The sequence below is a fragment of the Dromaius novaehollandiae genome, chromosome 1, assembly GCF_036370855.1.
Source record: "Dromaius novaehollandiae isolate bDroNov1 chromosome 1, bDroNov1.hap1, whole genome shotgun sequence".
In the NCBI taxonomy this organism is placed as follows: domain Eukaryota; kingdom Metazoa; phylum Chordata; class Aves; order Casuariiformes; family Dromaiidae; genus Dromaius; species Dromaius novaehollandiae.
Genome location: NC_088098.1, coordinates 90,171,352 through 90,197,999, shown reverse-complemented (window position 1 = coordinate 90,197,999; position 26,648 = coordinate 90,171,352). Strand labels below are relative to the sequence as shown.

General features: G+C 40.7%; 1 protein-coding gene across 2 annotated transcripts in view; it reads right to left on the bottom strand.

Annotated features, from left to right (window-relative positions):
- Positions 1 to 26,648, bottom strand: part of GSK3B (glycogen synthase kinase 3 beta) — a 153,655-nt gene that overhangs the window by 69,574 nt on the left and 57,433 nt on the right. For both annotated transcript variants that reach the window (XM_026103426.2, XM_026103427.2), the window contains exons 2-3: positions 25,239 to 25,432; positions 1,110 to 1,193 (exon numbers count right to left, since the gene is read on the bottom strand). In XM_026103426.2, the coding sequence (XP_025959211.1) occupies positions 1,110 to 1,193; positions 25,239 to 25,432 (278 nt within the window). The remainder of the gene's footprint in view (positions 1 to 1,109; positions 1,194 to 25,238; positions 25,433 to 26,648) is intronic.

Genomic DNA, 26,648 nt, shown 5'->3' with positions numbered 1-26,648 from the left:
ATTTGTAACCCTCTTAAAAAAAAAAAAAAAAAAGGAACTTTATATATAGACTGAAATAAAACAGAGAACAGAATCTAGCTCTTTAGATGCATTAAATCCTGCTATTTGCTCCCTCTCTGGAGCATAAGCATTCCAACAAAGGCTACAATCAGGTGGGCATTATTCTTTCCCCTGGGCCTTTAAACTCAATCTGTGGAACAGACACAAGGAAGGGAGACAAAAGCATATGTATACTGGATCTGGGAAACATCATGTGAGTTTTATAAATTTAGATTCCTTAACTCTGAATCATGGGAAATACATTTGCACTTACAGAAATTCCACTCCCTCCATATAAATAATTTTTTAAATAAAATGATAGGCATTCACATTTTTAATTCATAGTCCCAGCATCACCATCTTTGTTCCCAGTTACTGGTCCTAGCTGCTTATTTCAAGTGGAGGGAAGAAATATTAATACTTTCTGTTTTATCAACAGTCTTCATGAAGAAAAATGAGCTAGCTAGAGTCTGACTTTCGTATAATGAATTATTCCAAGTCTGATAGCAGCTAGGGATAATACTGACCTGAGAATGGGATGCAGAGAGCATAAGAACAGAGGATTATACAAGCTGCACTTTATATATGTTTGAGTAACACCTACTGACTAGAACTTCAGCACTGAATAGTAAATATCTCAAATAAGAAAAGTTCTTTTTTCTGTAATTATGGGGAATTTTGAGATGCAATCTGCAAGTCCTACTTCAGCCCCAATTAATATATTCCTGACCAGATTCTACAGCAAGCAGCTGGCAGCTGTCTTAACTTAACTTAGTAAAGGTAGTGCTAGGATGTGCAAATGATGACCTATGTGCTTCACTAAATTTAAAAAGAGGCTGTGTGTATCTAAATCTGTTGTAGACTTGTTACATTATACTAGTAACCACACACTTCCACACTGAAAAAGATCTGCTCCAACATGATCTGTTGGGCACCATTACATCATTTTTTCAATATTACAATGTCTGCTGTTTTCATAATTTGTTGTCTCTAAAAATTCAGACAGGTTCAGTATATGCCAGACGGTCACTGAGAGGCATTTTGCTGTTTTTTACTTATTTCTAACTTACCTTCTCTCCACTGGAGTAGAAGAAGTAACGCAATCGGACAATGTTACAATGATCCAACTTTCTCATGATCTGGAGCTCTCGGTTCTGAAACAAAAGAGAAAAGCAAACAATGAGGAAAACTCTTTTCTCAAGAAGAGGACTGTAACGGACACTTTAATATGCAGATACCGGATTTGGCAAAACTAGGGAACCAATGAACAATTGGAAGCTGAAGACAAAGAGGCAACAGCTTTCTTACTACAAGAATCACTTGTGTATCAGCCTCTCTTCCAATTACTTTACCACTGAGAGAGTACTGACACCTTTGAGTGCATTTCTCCCCAAAATAAAGGTCCATAAATTCATCGCAAAAATTCAAGAATTACATACTTATATTACCAAGTCTCAGAAATATGAGGCAAGACGATGTTAGCTTTCCATTTTTATTTTCTGATCTTACAAGACATCAGCCGAAACAGCTAGAATTCTTTCCACCTGAATAATGTAAAAAGAATGTAAATAACGTAAAAGCAAACCTGTGGAGAGTAAATTTTCATAGGCGTTTTAAACCTTTATTTTAAAAATGTTTCTGAAATCACAAAAGCAATATAGAGCATCATGTTTGGATGTTTCAGATTGATTTGGTGCAAGCTGAACAAGAGGATACACAAGGAGTTTTTAAAAAGTGTTTTCTTTCATCTTTCCTGACAAAAATCTCTAAAAACTTCAAAAAAATGTTTTCTGCTTTAGATTGCTGTAAATACTTCAAAGTGACACCACTTCCGCCTACATACCTTGCCCCCCACCTCGCAAAGCAGGCTAGTGATGGAAGGTTGTTTCCTGCATCGTTCTCATTGCAATGCCAACACAGAACTCCCAAAACGGAGAAGAAGGGATCTCAATTCTTCTTTCTGTGCAGCCAAAGCTTAACTAGATTTAGGCAGACAGAATAACAGGGCTGTTTTCCTGTTTTGCATCTGAATCTGAAAAAGCTGTTAAAGCCAAGCAACCTTATTACAAGCACAATAGAGTGAGGGCTTTACTGGGATCGCCACCATAACTGAGCCCTAACCAAATTAGGGACCTTATGGCCTAACAGATAAAAATGAGTGAAGCACTGAACTGCAGCTATGAATAAAAACAAGTAGTAAAATCAGCACTGCTGTTTGTTATACTTTATTCCACAACTGCCACTAGAAAACTCCTTTCTCCTTCAGTCACATTTACACATCACTATCCTTCATTGCTCAATCACTGTACAATCTGCAGCTTTAAAAATGAAAGGTATTCCAACTTCCACGTGGCTCACAGGGTTGCTAGCCGTACGTCCTGACAAGCTAGGACCAGCAATACACTGGTCCCACTAGCATCATTAACTCTGACTAACTTCAAGAAAATTTGGAAAGAAAAGTGTTTAGCTACCACACATTTTCACACTTAAACACACAAAGATAGTACCTCCTGCCTGAGGTGTTGCTGTTGAAATGCGGATTTCATACTCTCTGCATCAGGGTTCACATACAGTGCCTATCACTACTACTAGAGCTTAAGGAACTCCGCAAGAACCGCACCGAGCTTCTAATGTGGACATGATTACAAACTCTGCTTTCCATTCCTCTCAGCCATGTAGCCTTAAATAAGAGGTGCTAGATAGGATGCTGTATCATTAATCCTATCATCCAGTCACCAGCTGACAAAAAAAACTTTAGCATTATCCAGCTCTTTACAAACATGAGCGACATCTCACACAATTATCCGTTGGCAGTTATCCAGCCCGTAGCTAAGGAGAGCAAAACTCCTTCCCCGAGCCTGCGTGGCTCCCAAGTTGATCAAAGCCCGAGTCTGTTGGGTGCACACCCAGAGAAGCTCATTCTGTCCTTGTAGGCTTGAGTCTATTTTTTAATGTATATTTGGAGAGGGGTAAAAACACTGTTAATCGCCTGAAGGATGGAGAGAGAAAGTAAAGGAAATCATGGAGAGATCTTTTAGCCTTTCATTCATCTCCCGAAATATAGTGGGGTGAATTTGTGAAAGAGGACTAAAGGCTTCATCACAATCTCATCAACGTATCAGATTTCCAATGAGGAAAAGTGTTCCTCAGATCGCAAAGAGAGTTTACATATTCTCCACTTATCCATTCTTTATTAAACACCATCAAAAAGGAGTCCATTTTGAGAGCTGTGGTTGGGCTTCCCCATGATGCATGGCACAGTTCGTGGTACAATACAGATTTTTACCACTGAGCTGAATTACAGATGCTTCTAGAGCCTATCAGTCACTGAATTGCCTATTATGACAAGGGACTAATTTCTGCAATTGGCTTTTTATAGTACTTAACACTATTACTACAAGACTGAAAGTAATAGTGGAAGTTCCAGTACCTAAATCCAAATCTACCAGCAATTCATTGTACCACCAAAGGCAAATAATTTCTTCCTCCTTTTATCCCGCTAGCTGTAAAATGGGAATAATACCTTTTATCTCAGGGAATTACTGAAAGAAACGTGAATGTACTTAGCATGAATGTGTAAATATTATTTTAGCAATATCTCTACCAGCTCCTTAAAATACACATATACGCTGTAACTCAAGTTATCGCTCCATGTTCTTAAGATAGTATGTATACCCTGATTGGATATGCTGGAAAAAAAAGTCAGCAGAAGTTATTCCAATGCCAGGCTGAAGTTATATTTATACTCTGGTATCTCATTCTAGCATAAGCACAATCTGTGCCCACTTTGATGCCTTCCACTCTGATCCATCTCCTTAGGCTCTTACCCTGACCATCTGCTGCAGCTTCAGAAACACTGCTTCAATGGGAGGTAATATCAGGGGGAGCTCATCAACTAGTTACACAGTAACCTATATGTTACATCCTAGAATGATACAGAATGAAATAAATTAAAATTGTCATCCTAGTCAAGTTAAAACCAGGCTGATTTTTAATCACCGCTTCCTGGGGGAGTTCCTATTGGAAATACCCAAATAGTAGCAGAGCTAGAGTTGAATGTTGTGGCAGGAAGAACAGCTACTAAAGTTAAATTTAACAGGCTGATGGTTTTAAGAATTCACTTTTCTCAAATTAATACTTCCAACTATCCTCACTTTACTACGTATTTCCCTGAGCGCAGCTTAAATAGATAACAGCCATTTCATGTTATAATGTGCACTATTACTTACTAGTGCACAAATGCACTGGGGGAAAAAAAAATCAGATTATAAACAGGGAGCCCAACTAAAGAGAACAGTGACAGATGTCCTACATTGAGTACAACAGATAAAATGCATGTCTAAATATAATGCAAACTAAAACCATTTCAAAACGTACTGATTAGAAAGGCTGACAGTGCATGATCAAAATACAGGGTGGATGAAAACACAAAGCTTTTGCTTATCCTTAACTAATCATTTCTGTTTTCCAAGAGCAGAGTGACATGGGTGAAAAGTCAGATTCAAAGGGGAAGTTACTCTTCTTCCCCTTCCCCCAACCATTCACAGGAGGAGAAAGGTTTAGTTTTCATACCGAAGGAGAATTTTGGGCCCAGTAAGCACTGAAGACAGCATTACCCGCCACCACCAGTCTTGCCACAAGAGCCAATCCAGCAGACTTTGGTTTATATCGAAACAGAGAGCTCCTAAAGCACATGTTCTTTAGGGATGAGCAAAACCAAAAGGACTACAAACAGATTACTCAGCCCCTTTTGGTCACAGTTTGAATTCTTTATCTAAATCCAGAATGCAAGGGGTTGCTGACACGACTCTAGAAAAGTACTTTACAACTCATTAATTCAAGTCCTTCCCTAACTAGGGAAGCAAATCCAATGCGCTCAAAATCTGTTCATCACTTCTAAAGACAACTTTGCTAGGCTAGGCCAGACCGCCTGTTCGTTACATTGAATAAACCTGACTGCTCATTAAGGCATTTCCGTTAAAGATTGCCAGGACATCATTAGTTTTATAACTTCAAAACATAGCCAATAAAGCTCATGCACAAAGAGTCATGCCTCCTCCCCAAGGTTACCCCAACTCTTCACAACTGTGGTCAAGCTGCAGTTGATACAAGCAAGCAGTATCCATCTTACCATCATAACCTGCTACTGCAGACTAGGAGAACCACCTCACAGATGGACAGCAGCACAAGTGCAGCCAAATTTCTCTGCATACAGAGTCATCCTCTCCTTGTACATGGCATGTGCACAGTTTCTTCCTGTCTTCTGCTTTTATAATCATCTTCTCCATTCTACTATGTTTCATCTTCCTCAGTACGGCTTTCCCCCAGGGACAAGCTGGTGTAGAGGGGAAGGAACTGGTTTCCACCAGGAAGCAGGGGGGCAAGGATGAAGCAAGTAGGTTTTTTTTTTCTTTTTCTTTTTTCCTACTTCCATTAGAAAAGCCTGAATGACTGCTCACTTCCACTCACCCACATTCACCCTCTGTGCTGCTGAGCCTAGGGAACCGGTTCAGACCGAGACCTTGAGAGATTTAAAGCAGTTTCATATAGCAGGAAGAAGGCTCGCCTCCATGACCACCTCCCAGGCGCAAGGAAAAGGCTGGACTCCAAGCACAAAGCAGCAGCCCTATGCTGACAGGGGTCTTTCAGGATGATCTCAGGCAGCCATGCTTAAGCCTGGCTGAGGTGGTTCATTACACAACACTTAAGCCACATCTCCTAGGCTCAGCTTTCAGAGATACACCAAGACAAAATGCTCTGGACCACAGTAGAAGCTGTCATACTCCACATAAGCTGCCTGTGGTACAGAAATAGCACCAGATAGGTTACCAAGATATAGTCAGATCATCAAGATCAGCTTATTTTCCACTAGTATCATTAGTAAAGCTCCAATTCTAACATTTGGTTTATCATAAGCTTAGCAGGACAGACTGTAAAAAGAAAAGCTGTACCATGTCTTTTCTAAAAATCCCTGAAGTTGCCTGAACTATACTTCCAAATACATATTTCAAACACTGCTAATCATACAGCTAATTTTAACATTGCCTTGTTCTCTGACACCAAAAGAATTTTAGGAACTATTCTGTGCCTTACAAACCCAGCCTCCTTTCACAGATACATGATAATTCAGTCATTTTACAGAGTAAAGCCTAATTCCTACATTTTTCTGTATCTGCCCCAAGCTATCACTGAAATAAATCAGTGTTTTGGGGAAAGAGAAATGCAAAAGTAGGTCTTAACTACAGAGGCCTGATCTGGGAACCTGCCCATACCAGTCATCAATGGCTAGCCACCCATGAAAATCCCATTTTGTAGGCAAGCAATTTCAAGCAGAGAGAAATGTCAACACAGATCACAGTTCTCTTCCTTTACATTTGAGGCTTGGATCAAGTCAAATTACTAATTCCCCTCTTCCCCCCAGTCATGGCATATTACCAACATCAGCTGATCTAAGCTGGAAAAGTGTCCGTTTTCAGCAGAGACTCATAAATCCCACCAAGTAAGAAGACCTCAAAAATCAAACACTTCAGTGAGCACAAACCAGTTAGTCTCAAACTCATACAATCATAATCTTCAGTCCAGAAATACAGGACAATACCAACAAAAGAATACTATTTGTTAAATATCAGTATTTACGATATACTAAGAGCTATAATGCCACAATAGCCATCATCCAAGTTAGTGCTGGTCCATTTATGACTGTTAAATACTGGCAGCCCAGCAGGCCAAAAGAACGGGTCAGAGTCCAGATACTTGTGTCCTGCTCCAACTTCTGCGATGAATGTGCACAGAAGCAGCTTTGGGGATGAGTGTTTGTAAAAGCACCATGACATTCACCATCAAAAAGGTTCAACACACAGACATAATACTAATTAGTATAGTGTTAATGTTCAGGGAACTTTTTCTAAGGAAAAAAAACCCAGAAATCAATGACAGCTATCAGCGGTTTACAGCATAAACTTGCTGCTTTAAATACCCCCGCACCCCCAAACACATGCACATACGTTACTTCCACCTCTTCCAGGAATCCCAAATCTTCATAAAAGGGAAAACCCAAATGTTAAGTACTTGCATGAAATTAAAACGATGAATTCACGTGTGCCATATGCAAGTGTGACCAGCAGAGAAAGCGGATGCAGAGATCCAGCAGAAAGGACGGTACTGAATGTTTGTGCGTCTCCATGAAACTCAGCGATGCGCAGGGTTACATCGCACTCCATACCATTACATAACTAAAAGCAGTGCAAAGGCTCCAAAAGCCACTGCTTTTCACTACCAAATTCCACAACAAGGTCAAGCTTTACAGTATTTGTTCTCATGAAAAAGATCTGTTAATTAAGATCCTAGAAGCAACAGGAGATTGAGAGATGTGGCAGGGCTGCAGAGGAAAACATTCTTTGAAACGTTGGCCTGGCCACTGTTAATGCCAGACTCCCCAAAAGAGTTAGGTGCACAAACTATGTGTGTCAGCTATATTCCAGTCAAAAATTATTACTACGCACAGCGACCTTCAGCCCTGGCATGGGCACAGATCAGAGAAATAAGCCTGGGCTCAGACTGAGGTGGCAGCGACGGTTTGCCTTTCGAGGTCAGTGCATGCAGCACACTTGGCTGGATCCCTGGCCAGGCCAAGGCAGAGGGTTCAGGAAAGTGTAGGTGGAGGCAACAGTGAGCTGCCAACACACAAACCAGTGATTTATGACGGCTCAGCTGAAATTAAAGAGGGGGAAGGGGCAGTGAGAGGAAGAACGTGCTCAAAACCAAATTCTAGAAGAGTGAGTGAAGCGAAAAGTTAAAGGGCTAAATACGGCTAGCTTTCATTAACCCCTTAAGAGTTAGATTTAAACCCCAACCACACAGTGACATGAGAGCTGTCAGAAAGACATGCTGGATGAAAAACTGCAGCATGAACATGCAGCTTTTTGCCACTCTGTAAATTCATTTTTTGTATTGCTGCCCTCCAATAACCTCAGACATTACATTTCTTTTCGCAATGGGGACCACCTGCTGGGAACTTACTACTGTTCCCCGATACACCTCCTCCCACTGCCAACAGTCAGAGATAGAAAGTGCCGTGTTATGTCATCTCCAGTCTGCTCTTGCCAATGCAGGACACAGTCCCTAGAGAGAAAACTTCAGCTTAATATGGATCTTGCACACAATCTTTCCTATGACTGGAAAAAGCAGCGGCTTATTTTTGTTCCTAAAAGGACAGAGAGTAAGCCTCAATCCTTCAGGAAAACAGAGGAAAAACTGTGACTCTGCTTTCATTTCCTCCCTATATCTCAGGAGTTAATTGAAGGGCTGAAGCCAAATTCTTAGTTAGCTCATCATGGCCTCTTTGAATGGCAATGGAGTTTGAGAGCCTCTCAGAGACTTAATATCACGTCTAAATTCCTGCCAGCTCAGGAAGCAGGAGACTAAATTTGGAACACAAATTGATTTACAGCATCAAGTCACTTTTAGACCACAACCTTAAATTCAATTAATCATTTTCGAGTGGTTGCTTCAAATACTGTGACTTGATGAACAGCTCAGTTCTAAATCCCAGTTCTGCAGCATCTATTGAGCTGTGCCAAAGGTGATTCCAGATGTGGCAAGAATTATGGTGTAGCCAAGACAAAAACTAGAGAACCAGAACTAGGTCTGAAACCCAAAAAGATGATTCAAGTCCAATGTAACACTGGAATGAGAAAGTGTAGAAAAGAGAATAATTGAAATAAAAAGTCTTCTCTAAAAGGCAATCCTATGTTTTCAGAGATAACAGCCATTCTTCTTCAGAGGCGGCACAGAGGATCTCCGGCAAAAAATCCTTAGAGTAAAAATCAGTTTTCTTTCACAGAAGCAGCATATGGATTTTTCTCATATTTTCATTTTTAACTCTTCAACCGGGAGGAAGGAAGAAAGTGTAAGTATGCCTATAACATCAGTCCTCAGGGAGTCTGCAACATCCACAGAAACTTACACCTGCAATCACAACAGGAACAGGTTGCAATTAATCTATTAATCAAATAAGTTCCAATCTCCCATGGGCATAAGACATTTGCTGAGTTGCTAATCACTATGTTATTAAACATTAATGAAATGCTTTATAACTCTTGGCCTTCTCTTCTTACATAGGATGCAGCAGATGTTTCATGCAGAAAGATTTCAAAGGAGTTGCAAACAAGAACTCTCCTTACACTCAAAAAAATTTGCTTTTAGGGAGCAGATAAGTGTTTCCTCCCATGTTTATTCATTCATCAGTCTCAGGAATATTTCTGCATGACACAAAGATGTCAGATACTAGAGGTCATTAGGGGCTTTAATTTCAATCCAAATGAAAACTTCTACCTCCCTAAGAGCTCTGAGGAAGCATTCAAGTATTAACACACAAGAAGGGAAGCACTGGGTGAAGACTGACCAGAGCACGAGGAAGTGTGACTGGCAAGTGGAATTAGCTGCCTGTGTACGATTATTTGTCAAGCAGAATTAAATCTTTCAGAAGAAAGAGTCTTTATAATGAGCTCCCAAATGACCTAGCTTTTAAAAGGTTAAACATTCCCTGTTGAATTCAAAGGGATGGGCTACACTGCTCCTCTGAGGATTCAGAGCTGGGGTGGGGGAAATCAGGTCACAACTCCAGCAGGGAAGTTTAAATATGGACTTAGATTCCCTACCTTAGGCCCATATACAAAAAGCTCTCCTTCCCAAACTCCTGGAGGGTTCCCCACCCCCAGTTTAGGTAAGTTAGTCATAAGCAGATATCACTGTGTTTTACAACCACGATGTGTGAATCTCAGGTCTGAGATAAGCCTGTATGAGATGATAAATACCCTGCCAAATTTTAGATGGTAGCCACATAAGCCACATGTATTGAGAAGAACATGTCAAAATTCAGTCTTCATGGTTTTATATATAAAAGCAATCCAAGCTTTCCCAAAGAGGTATTTTCACATTAAAAGGCAGCAGCACATTCGTCCTGTTTCTGTAAAACAATTTCACCAGTCAACCTTTTGCTAGATGCAAGAAATTTATCACAAGACTTAAAAGGGAAAGCCAGCTATGTCAAAGTACAAATCCACTATTAGCTACTAGAAGAGTTAGTGTTCATTGTTGGTAAAACAGGTTATCAGACTTGCTGCTCTGGAGTTTTTTCCTTGGTCAGCATCGGCACCTTTTGAACACTGTCACATTTTCAAGAACTGTTTTCCTCAGGCTAAAGTCTGTCACAGCACTGAAATAAAAAGATTCAGAAATCTTCACATTCACTTCTAGCCTAAATTCCCCCCAAAGAAACAGTGAGGACAAGCAGAGTAAGTTTTATTAACTATTTGCACAGTAAAGTGTGGCTTTTACGATAAGAATTTCGCAAGAGCCAGCTCCACAGAGCTAGAACAGCACAGAGTGTGACTACCTAATCCCAGTGAAGCTCAGCCCTTCTGTCTCTAGTATCTGCAAACATCTAGGAATGTTACTGACTCCATTGCTCCCTTTTCTAACTGTGACAGGACAACTCTGAATTTAAGCCTACCCCAGGGTAAATGTCACAACCAGCATCTTAGGAACGTACTGCAACGAGTGGCAGCCTACAGGGCCCAATTTGTGACCAGCAGCAGCTCAAACTCACAGGGCAACAGCCGTTCTCCACACCCAGCTGCCCACCCTTCCATTCCAGCTTATGCCCCTGCAGCTAGGACATCTGAGCGGCTCATGAGACACCACCTGATTTTCCAGCCTACAGCCCAAAGCACGGGGTTGAGTTCACCGCATACCCGGGGCTGCACGCTGTGTCAGTTCAAGAGCTACTGCACCAGCTGTGCAGGAGTTTCCATGGCAGGGGCAGTGTGACAGCTACTCCACCTGCCACTGCCTTCATTCTCAGGAGAAAGACATCACTTGTGCCAGGGTTGTGCCTTTTCCAATCTCTGCGGAAGTTAATTTAACTCGAGTTACTAGAAGGCTCCAAAAAAACTCTTGAGAAAGGGTTTAATACAATGGCTACTTTTCCAAAGGCTGCAACTGCCAAAATTGTGTTGTGCTCCCTCCCAATAACCCAGCTATCCACCAGGGCCTCTCCAGAGTTACTCAGCTTCCCAGAGATAAGGTGGGGCTCTTCCTTCAACACCTTGTTGTTATTGTTTGCTGCTGCACCAAGGATAAGGAACTAAAAGCTGGGGCCTTTCCTATTCAGTCTTGCCAAAACTCCCACTCCTAATTCTACAACGAAAGTTGGAGGAACAAAGTAGTCTGAGAGGATGGGGGAGATTAAGAGCAGTAGTTGGGACTTCAGGAACTGGAAGCCGAGAAAGAACATGGAAAAAATGCCATGGGGCAAGAGAAAAACCTGTGCAAGGACTGCTGATAAAGAGAGGATATAGGGAGAAAAAAAAATCACAGAAATAAAAATCTGAGGAGAGAGGCAAGACAGGAAAGTTGGTAACACTATTCCCAACTTTTGATATTGTATTTCCTGTGCAACCTGAACCCAACTTTTGCACACATACACATGATGTAGTCTTGACTAAAGGACAACCTGCAGGACTCCCAGTGCATACAACACACAACAGACACGCCATGGGGATCAGCTGGAGCTGTGCAGTGACAGGACGCTTGTCTTGGGACCCTTGCCTTATTTGTTACATATGGGAAATAAGGTGAGGAACGGGAAATAAGGTGAGAAACTGCAGGAACAGACCGAATGGTCTTTTCTCCCAGTCAGAGCACTTAATAATGCTGTCCTGTTGAAAGACAGTTGCATCTACTTCTGTCACACAGAACAAGCCACATAAATCACTGTTTTTCTAGGAAGTCATTACATTTGTTCTCTCTGCCCAATTCAGTATTCTGAAATACTGAGTAATCATAAATATACATGAGAGAGATCAATGGGACCATAAATGTTCACACATACGCCAAAAAAAAACAGAACTGGCCTCTTCTGTCCTGCATCCTTTATATAAACAGATGTAAAAACCCCACAGACTGCATTTTAGAAATCACATCAGGAAGTGAAATGTGAGAAAACCAAGGCAGACAGGGCACCTGCCCCAGCCCAAGGTATCGCGCAAACCTGACAGGTAAGCACATTAGACGGTCTTGCCTCAGCAAGCCAAGAATCCCCTGCAAGCTAGCAAATTCCTCACCAGTGGGCCTGCTTGATCTTCCAAAGCATGAAATGTATTTGTGCCAAATTCAAAGTATGCACAATAAGGTAGAACACGTATAGCTTTGACTAGATGGAGGAAATGGTAAAGCATTTCTGCTCTGGGTTCAAAAAGCTACATATATTCAGAGGTACTAGAAACACAGGAAATTGGTAACATCCAGCAGCAAAACAAGCTAGAACCATTTTAATTCACAAATTAAGTTCCTGAAGAGGACCCTGACTAATGTCCCTGAGAAAGCTAGCAAACATCTCCTGAACACTTGATAGCTTCCAGTGAAATCAGAAGCCTTTCAAGGACTGCTAAACCAACGCTCCACAAGGAAGAAACTTGCCTTTCACTCTACAGGCAAATCCTTCCTATCTTAGCAATGCCAAAATATACCTTTGAGAGACAAAAATTTATTCAGAAAGAGGAAGACTTAAAAAACTAAAGAAAGTTTTAAACCATGAGTCTGCTAATAGCTAAGGCAATCAAGATGATCACAAATAAGTTTCCAGATCCAAATGCAACAGGGTATCTCTATGCTAAAGCTTTTTTCCTGGAGCCTTTAACTCTCTGCCAGATACCTTACCCTTCACAATCAGGGCAGGAGAGGGATGAAAAAAACTGTAAAGCAGCCTCCTTCTCTTCTCACCGTTTTCTTGGTTTTTGAGAAAAAGTACACAAGAACAAGCAAGGCATTAACACTGAGATTAGTAACAACAAAATTTAGTTTATGGCCTCTTGAAACTAATAAAATCTACCTCTCATTTTTATCAAATGTAACACCCCTTACTGGCCTAGAAGTTAGGGGTTACCTTGATCTGCAGCACTTCTGAAATGATGGCTGAGGCATTATTTAATAAATCCCTGAGACACCACAAAAAAGGCACTGAATTCAATTTGGATCGGCACCTCTCACAGGTTTTTTCTCTATGCCAAGTCTTTACAGGATACAGAAAACATTGTATGAGCTTCTGAAGAGGTACAGCACAGAAGAGGATGCACTCAAATTTGAACATTTTTCTAAAAATCAACTGCCTTCAAAAGCCACATGAAATGACTATCTAGGTCAAGCAACAGAGCCTGCATTAGGGAACCATGCTACCTACACAGCCTTTGCATCTGCTTAAGCCCAAATTTCTCCTCTGCAACACAAGCAGGATCTCCACAATTATTACAGGAACTAATGAAACCAGTATCTGATCCCACGGAAGTACTGCCCTTGTTCAAAAATTCTGTCAATAAATGGACGGTCTTTCATGTCTCTCCCTTCCTTCCTCTAGACAATCTCTAGGACTATTTTCACTGAGTGCACACCAGCCTATCTGAGGTCAAAACAGGGATTTACCATTATTCCCCTTCAGCACTGCAGCCACAGCCCACCTCTCGTTACCCTCCGGTTGGGCTCAGTGTGGTTACAGCTTTATTCCACGGTCAGAAGCAAGCAGAGTTGTTGCACACGAGGGCAAACACATTGGGACAAAGCATGTATGAGTCAAGATGGAGTCTAGCTGTCGCTGAGAGGCAAAAAATTTGCTTTCATTAGTTCCAGTACACAAGAAAACAGCTGTTTTATACTGACACAAGTTAAATACAAGAATGGACACCACCACCACCTCCCAACAACTACAAGCCAATATAAACGTAACTAGTCTCAAAGTCCCTTTAAGGTTTTATTTTATTTCAAGGATAACATATAATCGTGTATTTTAGAAGTGGGGAAGCAGGATATGAAACCTGTTTTCCCAGTTGGCAATAATTTAATACAGTTCTAAGCAACTGAAGCTCTATTTTTAAGGTAGCTTATGCCATAAGAGCTATGGCTGCTAAAGGCTAGTGCTTGAGAATGAACATGCTATAAAGGAGTCTGATATCAGCGGTGAAGAGACCAAGGATGGAATATCAGCAGCTTCATTTCTTTATCTGACCAGAGGCGGTCTTTTCAGATTGGGATCGGTCCCAGGAACCATGTTTGCAACGTTGCTCTTTGCAGCCAGAAGAGACAGAGCTTCTAGCAGAGAATCTCTCAGGACAGCCCCCACCAACAGCAGCACTGAGCAGCAACAACTTCACTAAAACCCCACAGAAATACGATCTGCTGCATCATATTCCAACAGGATTATCTCTTCAGAGTTGAATTCATTTTTTCTCCCAGACCAGTGAACAATGGTTTTACACATTTTGTTTAAACTGGCTTCCATGCATCAAAGTCTTAAGACCCTTCTGCATTCAAAATTCAGTCAGCACAAAATATTGAAAAATGACTTCCTGCTGAGGACACGATGCTGCCCGCTTAAGTAGGAAAGAAGGTATTGCTCCCCACACTGCTTAGTGTTTACAGCACACAAGCTTAGATTAAGACAGAGCCACTATATCTTAAGCTATATTTACGTTCAGAAAAATTTAATTCAAATAAATTTTAAAGATTAATCAGTTAAACTTCCAACGGAGTTTGGGCGGACAACTGAATTCAGAAGGACCTCAATTTAACACAGTTCCCTTTGAAAGCACTTAATCTACTCAAGAAGTCACCTACAAGTTCATTATCCGTACGTAGATCCATGTAGACAAGCCAGTAGGACAGGATGCCACAGCTCAGGGCTCCACCAGGAAGGGACATTTTCCTACCACCTGCACACAGAGTTGTGCATTTGCACTGGGTACAGGATGTTCCCACTAGCAAGGCGGACCCTTTCCAAGAGATATTCATCAGGTGAGCTCAAAACAAGAGCCTTGCACTGTTTATCCTTCCAGTTAATTGATGGCCTTCATGCTGCCACTGAAATTGCTCAATGAGTACACTGACTCAGTTATACCTCCAACCCTCCAGGCAAACCTCAACTTCCTCAGGTTTTCCCATGTCTCATGCTACTTACTGGTCCTACTTGATCTGTTAGCCCTATACAAGTGCTATGAATGTGGATAACCTTTCTGCCTGTTATAAACAGTTACAGAAGCAGAGTCATTGCTTATCAGGAAACCAATTGCATTATCTGCAAACTATGTGCTCTTCTGTCCTTTCCCAAGTTATGTTGACTTTTTTGGAGGGGCGGGAGGGGAGAGTATGCATTATATCTAATTCTTCTTGACTATTTGCTCTGGCTCTTCAGATGCTGACTCCAATCACTTACTGTGGTTTCCAGCACACTGGAGAAAGAATTTTTATTTCACATTCTCTTATGCTTCTGCTTTTTGCAGACATCTCATGACAACTGAATGGTGCTAATAACCCTAGTGTAATCAAGGAAGCTCCAGGTCTCTCTCATGCACAATTCTGTGATGCTACACTTGCAGAAGAGCCCAACCTAGAAAGAATACCCCCCTGCCCCGCCGCCGTCTATGGAACTTTTAATGTCATTGTCTCAAAGAGAAATCATCAACTCTCACCATCTTCCAATTTTATAACTCAAAATTGCCTACTACTTATAAAGCATATCCAGCAGAGCACTGGAGAAAAAATGATTTAACTATTCACCCTAATTTGGGGGAATTATTGAGAAATTTGTGGTCACCTCAGATTCCCTGGCCTCCTTCCTGTTGCTCACTGTCAGACTTAATTTGAAACATGCTCACACATTTCAAATGTTGGCCACAGTCAGAAAGCAGATGCAAGTGCATCCACATAAGACATTGCCTCTAGCCCATGCACAGTGTTTGGGAACAGCAAACTCCAGAGTGCCAACTTCCACACTAGCACACTCATTCTCATTCTAAAATGAGTCATCAACATATCTTTTTTGAGTTTCCTCCATTATTAACCAGTAAAACCAAACTTTTCCACCAAGGTGCCTTGCTGGGTTCAAACACACAACAAAAACGTCCACTACGAAATTCTACATTCAAAAACTAAAGAAAAAAATTTCCTCTGCACACTTACTCTGAGAGCACCAGAACTGGTAACCAGCAAAGCTTAAGAGCTCAGGAAGCATTCCTGTGCCACCAGAGCACCCCGAAAAGCTACACTGCTCCACTTCAGGGACCAGTCCACAACAGATGATTTCATTCACAATCAACTAACATCTTTGCGCTGTTACAGTCAGCTGGTATAAATGGGATGTCTGTTTTCAAGCCCCCAAAACTTGGTACAACATTTATGACTCATTTGTCTGGTGACATTAAACCAAGATGAATGCACAAGAGCCTGCAAACTCAGTCTGATAAACAACACTAAGACAAATCTTCAAATGAATAACACAGAAGCAGATGGATCTCTAAAAGGCATCAAGTTAGATATTCTGTCTTCATTCTCATTTGATAAACTCTAGTGGGAAAAAAGAAGGGAAGTAGACTCTAGCTCTCTATGGCATCAGACAGCTTCTTGAATAAAAATCAAAATTAGACCCAGCTGTTCTTTTACATATGTATTATTATGCTTCAATGACTCACATGGGATGTTTGTATTTTGGCTAGTTAGTTCAGGGCTAAGCACTCTAATCGTCACAGCTAGGCTTTCAAAGGAGCAGCACTAACCAAGAGGTGAAAGGAACACCTTTGTTGGGTCTGTAACAATTAGACTGGGCTTCAAATTTTAGAAGAACTACAGAATATGGATATATATTGTTCAGTTATTTGCATCATGACACACACAGGAGCCTCGATTACTCATCCCAGTTCACTGTATCAGGCAGTACATAAACAAAAACTCACTGGAGAAAGACAATTGCATTCTATTGAGTTAAAAGTCTGTAACATGCTTTTAAAAACATAATAAACAACACACCTCATATCTCAGTCCAAAGAAGCAAAACCAGATTTTAAGTGGGTCCCTTCATTACTCCTCTCCAAAAAGCAGTAAAATGCATAACCACTTCATTACTGAAATCGCTCCTTATATTTTTAGGCAAGTATCAACACAATACCAAAGCACCAAGCACCACGAGTTTTCATCAGTACAAGGAAGTTTCAAGTATTTTTCCTCAAAATTTCTTTTTTGGGGGGTCATTACATGAGACTCTTACAAAGCCACTTAAAATTGAGATCCAGTTTTACTTCCGGTAGGAGATCATGCAGGAGTCAAGGTCATCCCACAAAACCTCGTTGTTTGCATCAGCCTTAACTTTAGTCTTGGACGCTGTATGTCAAATTTCACTGCATAATGCAGTCAGATAATGCGAGGCAATGACCTCCGGAGGAAAAAAAAAACACAAGAAGCATCTCTCAAAGTAGTGCAACGTAAGATGGCAGAAAATTAATTTGTTTTCTTGCGCAGCCTGCAAAGCAGTTTTTTGTTACTCAGGTCTCACTTTCCCAGCTGTTGGAAGGAGAGGAAGTAGCCAAGGCACAAGGAAGATAGAAGTGTTGCTAATTCTGGAGTATGCCCTGCAGACATTGAAGGTCCTCTGTCTGTGCACGGTAGATGCTTGGCAAAACACTTAAAATAGCTTTCTTCCAGTATTTTCTCATCTCTTGCCACTACTTTTCAGAGCAGAACTGGGTAGTGCACATTACCTTTCGTACCAAAGAAAACAACCAGCAATTATATGGCTCTTACAGCTTTGAAAACCCATAAGCAGCACGCCAGTTGGTTCTAAAATGCCAGGGGCACTTCAGACAACAAAGTGACAAACAAAAATTGTTCCAATTTTCACATTTCCTTAAACTCTCCTTATTTTGCTTGCTGAACATGTTATCTCTCTTCAAGGAAGGACCCAAGAATAAAGGACAGTGTGTACGAGGTTTAAAAGAAAAAAAAAGAAAAGCGGAACTATAAGGTAGTTATACAAGGTAGTGATGCATGAAAGAGGAGACCTTTCCCCTCTCTTCACTTGAGGAAGTTTCCATTCAGCAGCAGGTGGAATCTCTTCTGTCCTCCTTGTGCCTCACATTTCATCAGTTACTCCCTTTTTTCCCTTAAAGTGCATAGCTACCACAGTAAAATATTTGAATAAATAACAGCTATTGACTTCAAAAGGGACACAAGATTTGCTACAACCTGATTTAGCAGCCGAGTATTTTGAAGATAAAAATCCGTGTTCGCAGACAAAAATTGAAGGCAAATCGTTAAACACCACGTTCCACACCCTAAGAAAGGCAAGTTGAACCAAAGGTAATTTGACCAAGCAAGAAAGAAAGAAAGCAAGTGAGAGCCACAGATAAATAACAGCACTAGATGTCAAAAGTGTTCATGCTACATCTTCTGTAGCCAGACACTCTCATGCTGCGGGACTTCTAAAACAGAATACACAATGGTAACAAAAAGCCTTGAAGTGACTGGATGTGCCAAACATCTAAGCAGTCTCAAAAGCATCATTTTTTATCTAAACAAGGATCAGCTAGTTTTCTATTTATATACCAGAAAGTAGTTTTGTCCCCAACTGGGAGACAGGTAAAAGCTGCCTATTGGGACGTCATTTCCACCCAACAGCCGCTTCCATAGCCCAGTTCTACACAACAACAATGTTATCCAGCTCTGATGAGCATCAGATGTAGCTCCCCACCACTTTTTGTTAGCTGGAACTATGAGATTGGGGGGGAAAAAAAATCTAGCTTCAAATTTGTATATGAACTTATGCAGCAATATGTCACTTAATCACTAAGCTTCAGAATTACTTCAGGAATTTTACTGTCACATGAAGCTTTTTTCCCTCTTTTTTCTCAATAACGACACTGAGACAGTGCTCGGAACACAAGGAGCAGCTCCCAGTCCTCCACTGCTGCCAAGCTGTGCGCATCCAAAAACTACTTCATTTCCATGCTAAGAGGGTACAGTGGTAGCCATTAAATACCTTATTCTTAAAGCAGAGAGATGGAAGCAAATTCCCCTCCACCAGCCTGTAACAAACCAGTCTCAGAGATACATATCGAAAGTGAGGATAGGTTCTCAGGCAAGCAAAGATACATAGTATTTGTGATAACATTCCTGAAAGGCTATCACAGATCGTTCTCTAAAAATAGAAAACAAAACACACACTTTTCACAAAAGATTTTGGGCATCAGCACAGCACTCAAAAAAACCCTGAGAATTTTAAAGTCACCTCTCACGCTGGTAACACAGGATTAAGAACGTGTGCCATGAATATTGCTGCTTCTACGCAGAAGGTGCGACCAGAAAGCAAAACTTTGGGATTTACAAATGTGAGTAACAAAGAGGAGGTTTGCCCTATTTCTTGCAGAGCTCTCATTTTTCTTATACATTCTCAGGAACTTAAATAGGAAACTCAGAAAGGTTGAAGGAAAGGAAAGTGTCTTTTTAAAACTAAACTTTATGTAACCAAGGATCAGAAATTCTGAAAAATCTTCAACTATGCTCACATGGCTATAGTACGCTGTCAGCATGGGGCAGAGTTGCAGCTATTTATATGCTTTAAACTATACATTTTCCATATCTTAACGTATTTGGAATCCTTTTAAACTGTAGCCTTCACTCTGAATGTCATGATTTGAGAACAGCATCCCTACCATGTTATTCTTGTTCAACCTCTGTGTCCCAGAGAAGTCTCATGCTTAACTTTAGAAATAGATGTATTAATATATTTAATGAACAACAAACATATGAACTCACTTTCTTTGGTACATGTGAGATACAACAGAAAAAAAAACACTCATTACTACAACAATTATATAAACTATCTGGACTGGTGGAGCAAAAGGTTTTTTATAAAAAGCCAATCATTCTCAAGGTCCTTTTTTTCAGTTGCCAGACACACATAGGACAGACAGGTTTACTTTCAGTCACAAGTTACGCACTAAAAGCAGAGGACGGGAGAGAAAGTTGACCACAAATGGCTATCTTGCTTTAAAATCATCTCTTTAATCATAGTCTAGGGAGCAGTACCACACAAAAACTTGTGAAAATAGAAAAGCTCAAAATCCAAAATAACTACAGTGCTCGAAAGGCAGCATGTACCTACACAGATACCTCATTCAAGCATCCACAGAGTGGAGAGGAAAAAATCTCAAGGGTTCTTTTGACTCCTCCCTTTTCAGACAACACACTCTTACAGCAGATATTTCCCTATTAACATGTGGCTTTCCACACCAGAACATGTGGAAACTCACCTCAGCATGTACACGCAGACCCACATGTGCAGGTGTAGAGCACTTCCACTGCTTCCCTCAGGCCAATCACAGCTGGATAGCGCTGCATTTGCAGTGCAACAGTTTCTAGTCAAACTCCCCAGATTTCAGAAAACTGAAATCAATGCCATTAATACAAACTCCACTTCATTTCTACTTGCCAAACTGAAGACCTGTTTCACGTTAACATCTATTACACATCCATTTCACTTGGCAGGTTTGCAAACATCTGCAGAAACAGTCACAATATAACTGCAAATAATTTTATTATATAAACTTGAACATAGCACAAACTGAAGAAGATGCTTTTTAGACCTCTTAGATCTCTTCTAGGCTACACCTGTAGGGTCAAGGAGGTTTCAGCTGATACAACGAGCAGTACACTAACCACTACAAAACCCACCAAAAGCAAAGGTACAAACAGATTTTTAGTTTTTCCAGCAATACTCAGTGTTTGCAAGAAATAGAAAATAGAGTGAAACACAAGGTTGTAAATAAGAATTCAGATACCTCTCTGACCTCGTTGATACAGCAGGAACAGACAGGCATTTGAAACCACAGTTACAGTCAAATGACAGAATTGCCTCAGATCAGCTAGCCTTCAAGAAATGCATGGATCAAGTACCACTACAAGAAACACTATTATCTTGGTAAATGTCTCCAGCAATTCGGCTAAGCCAAGCTCAACTGAAACTACAGATTTGGCCTACATACAAGAGTTAAAGCCCAGACCGTAAGAAACCATTTGGAACCAAAAACAGCTTTCCAGCTCTTGAAAAAATGGAAAAATATCCCAAACACGTGCTGAGATCTCTCTGATTCTGCAAGTCAGACCTGGCAGGCCCAATCCATAAAAGGGGCTGCAACCTTTCAGTTGGAAATAGGAAGGGTTAGAGAGATAGTTCTGAAAAGGCTTTGAGACAAGCTAGTTCCTTCTGCTAGTTTTACAAAGTCTGTAATATTAGTTTATGTTAAGGAAAATATTTTCAGCTGTCCTACCCCACTTGTGATACAAGCACAAGCCATCAAATTAAAGTAGTCAGAAGACAGAACTGTAGCTCAGGATGCTCTTCCTTGCTGTTTAACAACAAGATTAACACATCCTTTTAAAAGTGCCACTTCCATAGTGGTCTTACAAACAGTGATTCGTTATTCCTCAGACCTCAAAAGTATCTAAGATGTGCAAATCCTCAAAGACTGTGAAGAAAGGTGCTTTAATGTTAATATTTACAATCACCATGTCTTTGCTTTGTGCTTTTTTATCCCATGGGTGCTTCCAACTCAGTTGTAAAGTCCCTGGAAATCAGATATGGTTGGTCTTGAGAGAAGATCTTCAGATTAATGTTGGAGTATTCAACAACCCTCAGATGGACATATGAGAGATCTCAGCTAGCTCACACACAAATACTAAATTAACACAGAAGTACAGTCCTTAATTCAGTGGAAGCCTGTGCAGATGACAACAGGTCACCATAAAAGATGACCTAGAATACAGTAGAGTAGGAACCTTCACATTGCATTTTAATCTAATTTAAGACGTAAAGCACTGGCTTAGGATGACAACAGCATTCATTCTAAATCTTTGTGATAATGTCCTACTCCTTCTCTGGAAAGAGATGACGTACTTCACTTTGGCACTGTATATTTGAAAGGGTCTACAGCTCAGGTACATATAGGTAAAATAAGTCTTTTAAGTGGTACCTCAAGATTCAACAATAAGGATGGCTTCTCTTTAGTTATACATTTAATAATCTCAGGGCAAAGCTACAAAGTGTAGGAATAGGGGTCTGGAAGATGTTTCCTAAAATATTAGAGGTGAGATGCTTCTTGCAGCTTGTCTGAAGCTGGGGGATGAGACCCAACCTGCACTGAAGAGACAAAGATCCCTTTTCCCAGATCTTTAAAAAGATCTAAAAATTGGCAGTCTTCACAATAAACCCCCTCCCCCATCCATGACATGCAGAAAGATCACTAAGAGATTATATTCGCTTGGGACTTGCTGGAGCTTCTGAATCACATCCCTTAAGTTTCAGGGACTTCCTGTTGGCTTCTCAAAAAAATTTTTTTTTTTAAAATAAGAGTTAGAACACAAAGGAATTATGCAGCATGTACTAAGATAAACATGTCGGGGTATAAAAGGTAAGCAGGCACCAGCCTGAAGCACACAGCTGAAAATTCCACTGATGGTCCACACTTCAGAAAGTAACTTCCATACATTACTCTCTTCCTGATGCATCTCCACTACTGGGACTAGTGCAGACATGTTTCTGAAGTGTTATTCCCTCTATTCCCTCAGAAGCCAACAACATTGATTAAAAAAATAAAAAACAACAAAAAACACAACCCACACCCACACACGGCTGTCGCTTCCCACTGTTTGTGATAGGGTTTTCCTCATTATTCTCATGGGCAGATAGCAAGTAGCTGATTTCTGTAGGAACTCTAGTCACTCAGGCTGCCACACTGGGGTGGCAACGGCCCAACCCAGCTACATGTTCCAACTGAGCTCTTTGAACAGGAGAGAGAGTCCATTTCTAAGCTACAGTCTAATTGTATGGCCAACACACGTTCAGAAGTCTCTGTTTAATGGATAAAACATTTCATCCTCCATTTACAACCTATATCAGATGTTCCCAAAAAGTAGCATACTCTGAAGTGATTGCATGCTACTCTTGATAAAAGATACAGGTCTCCAGCTTCTAAATCTGCCCAGGCAGGGGCTTTCATCTAACCTCAAGGGTAGCTAGCTCCATACAGGAATTTACACCTTCAGCCAGGAGAACATGCACTTCCAGATGAGAATGTGAAAAGAAAGGCTGAGAAAGGGAGCACTACACAGATGGAGGCTGGAAAAAAACAGGAAGCTGAGGACAAAGGAGGATGAGGTCATACAGCTGGAATATAAGTTTGGGGTAAGAACATGAGAGAACGCATAACTTCACTGCTACTGCAGATATGACCCAAGCATATTAAGATTTTTTTTAATATATATTTTTAATTAATCCTATTTACCTGTAAACCTACACATGCATCTATTATTACTTCCATCTAGACTTATTAAAGCCTCCACATAGGCAACATTCTCAGTTTATGTCCATCATGCATGAGCAATTAGTTCAGAGTCCAAGGAGGAAAGATCCTGCCTTCAGTTTTTATGACTTTTTTTTAGTAGTGGAGAGGGCTACTGTACAAAGATACTATGTTTTTTCTGATCGCTTAAAAAAATGCTCTAAATTAAAATGATATTTAGTTAGACAAAGTGTCACTGAATCAATTACCGGAAGAAAAATAATCAAAGCCAGTCACTTCATTCTAGGTGTCCATTATTGATCCACAAGTAACTTTTAAGACATCACAAACTGTTAGTATTGACAGTATGTGATGAACAGAAACTAAGACACTGGGCCAAATTTTCATTTCCACACCATGCACAACCTCAAAATCATGATACTACAGAAGCTATACAATCAAAGATTTTGGTCTAAAGCACTAGCTGACGTCAAAGGAGCATGACACTGGTAAGAGGAATGAACTGGTCTTCCCCCTAAAACTATACAATGAGAAGAGATCAAATAGCTCCTTTAAGCATGACTAGTTTAGAGCTTCAACCATTCCCCCCTCTCTTCCATTCTTATAACATAATCTGCTCTTGCACTATACTGCGTGCTTCTCCAATACCAGTTATTACCTTTAACATACACACAATCCAGGAATTAATAGATCTAAGAACAATACAAAAAGTTAGCATGCCTTTCTCAAGTACAAGTTAAAAAACGCTGCATGTGTCAGGTTAATCTAAAAATACCTTCCCACTTCCATTCTTTATCTAATGTCTCTGATATGCTGATGCCTGTGGTGATGGCAGCATCAATTTCACAGCCTAAATAAAATTTAAACATGAGTTTCTTCAAAACACTTTAAAAGAATGATCTTGATACGAGAATAGGACACAAATTACAACTATCACCAGTGAAGCTAACTGTACATGAAGTATTATTGAAAAAAAAAGAGAGAAAACTGAAAAGATAGTAAAAATGTCATCCACTAGCCTTCAGATGTATTTCTGCACCTAACAATAGGCATTAAATTGCAAATGAGAGTTTCAAATTGCCAACTTTCTTTAAATATGCTTTGATTTTCTATTTTTAAGCCAAAGTTTCCGTGTCGGGACCATGCCAACAAGATTACTGGTGGCATCATCTCTACCTACTGTCTTTACACTTCTGTGCAGAAGCTCTGGCCTCCAGATGCTAAAACCAAAAGCTTTGTTGCCATTCGCAGATTGCACAAGTTTACCTGCAGGTCGCTTGACTACAAAGGAAAGCAATGAAACACTTTACACGCACCTAGCCCAAGAGGTAACAGCAGTGATTAGTTTGCTGGTGGTCCTTAACTTTTATTTGTTTTGAATATCACCCAGGTATAAGCATAATTTTTTTCAAAAGACTACTTGTTATTTAGAAAAAAAGATTCACCAGTCTAGTAAAACTGCCAGAATAGATCACATTTACAAATGAAGTCACCAAGGGAAGTAATTCTCCTTCAGTCCAAACTGCTCTGGGCTCAGTATTTGTCACCTTCTTACTTGGCCAGCAGCCTTTCTGATTTACTCAAAACCAGCCTTCTGCTTTGTAGGTACAACAACCAAGAACAAAGCCCAAAGGCTCTGTACCTTCCAGCGGCTTAATTAATAATGGCTGGAGAAGAAACTGTGGTAGAAGAAAGTAAGTTTAAGAAAAGCTTTTCCTTTGTTTCCCCATTTCATTGTCTCAGGAATCTAGTCTGGGACCAGGAGCAGCACCACAACATCAAACCAGGACTTTAGCTTCCTGTTTTGCAGTAACCCAAACAAACATAACAGCAGCGACTCACCGATTTTCAAGTTAAACTAAATCCATTTATCACAGACCATCTGTTTAATCTTTGGTCTTGAAAGTTTTGCTTGCATTTATATGCTCCAAAGAAAATAATTAAGAAAAAAGTTTGCCATCAAAGAAATGGTAAACGAGATAACATTCATGAAGAATATTCTGAAGTTATGCATAGTCTCACCTTAAATCTTTTATCCTGCAGAACTTTCTTAATGGCCACAAGCTCTCCTGAATCGCAGAGTTTGGCTTGATACACAACACCAAAAGATCCATTTCCAATCACCTTGGTGTCTGTGTAGCTAACTTCTTGTGGTCGGTCTGGACCTTGTCCAGGAGTTGCCACTACTGTAGTGACTTTGCTGCCATCTTTGTCTCCTGGGAATCAAAAGATATGGAGATAATCAAAATACATCCATAAGCAAGACCATCAACCAACAAGACTAAAACAGAAGAGAATAAAGCAAAAATTTAAATCAGCATGTACATTTCAATATAACAGAGGAAGAAAAAAGCCTCAAAACACAAATAAAACACTGAGCCTATTTTTTAATGAAATATATTTAGTAGAGACAATTTTTCATTTAGATCATCGTAACAAAAATATTCCCTTTTCCAGATGCAAACAGCTCAGCATATAAAATGCGATGCATGGCCAAGACAAGAAGAGTACTAATTTCTACATCTGATTAACATAAGCGGCATTAAATACAGTGTTGCTTATGTTACCAAAATCAAGCATCAGACCATTTCCCCATATTCTCCTCTAACTGAAGCAACCAAACTGCCAGCACAGCCTGCAGAGCAGCACTCTTTCCTTTAGAGGCATATGTCTGGCAATAAAAAACAGCAGCATTGACAAAGCTTGCTACAAACACACCTACATGCAAAGCTTCAACATGCAAGTGTTAGGAAGTAAAAGCTTTGTCGAGGCTGGCTGCAGGCACCTGCCGGGAAACACAGCCTTCGTGTCACACGGCACTAGCCCGCTCCCAGCTGATTCAGCTGCGAAGCCTGCTGGAGAGCAGCCCGTTTCCGCCCTTCTTCCACACCCAAGCTTCCCTGCAAAGGGAGGCGCTGGCGGTGAGAAGGGAACATGAAGACAGCGGCACATGCTTAGCTCGCATCTTGACTTGAATGAGAGCAGATGGGGGCATGCACTTGGGATCCAAGGCACTGATGGACGCCGCACAGTGTGCGTACTTTGGCATGGAGGCAGCGCCTGTGGACCGACTTCAACTGCCAGTAGCCAGCCACACGTTCGCTCATACTGATTCAACCACCTCCCCGCAGAAAGACAAAGCCACCATTGCCTACTGTAAGCACCCCTGCTATCCCTAGTGGTGCTTCTGCTTGTTCAAAGCCTGACTTTGGTCATAAGACAATTCAAGGTTTTAGACATTTTGTGAGCACACGCTGGGCATTTACAGTCCTTCAGTTATGATGACTCAGGTTAGAGAATCAAAAAGGGCTGCAAAAAAACCCAGAAGTAACTCACTGTTCCACAGCAACCACTCTCCAACTGCACATAACCTGCACTCAAGAGACTTCTGTCAGCTCTGTTTATTGAGAAAACTTCCTTCCACCCCTTCCC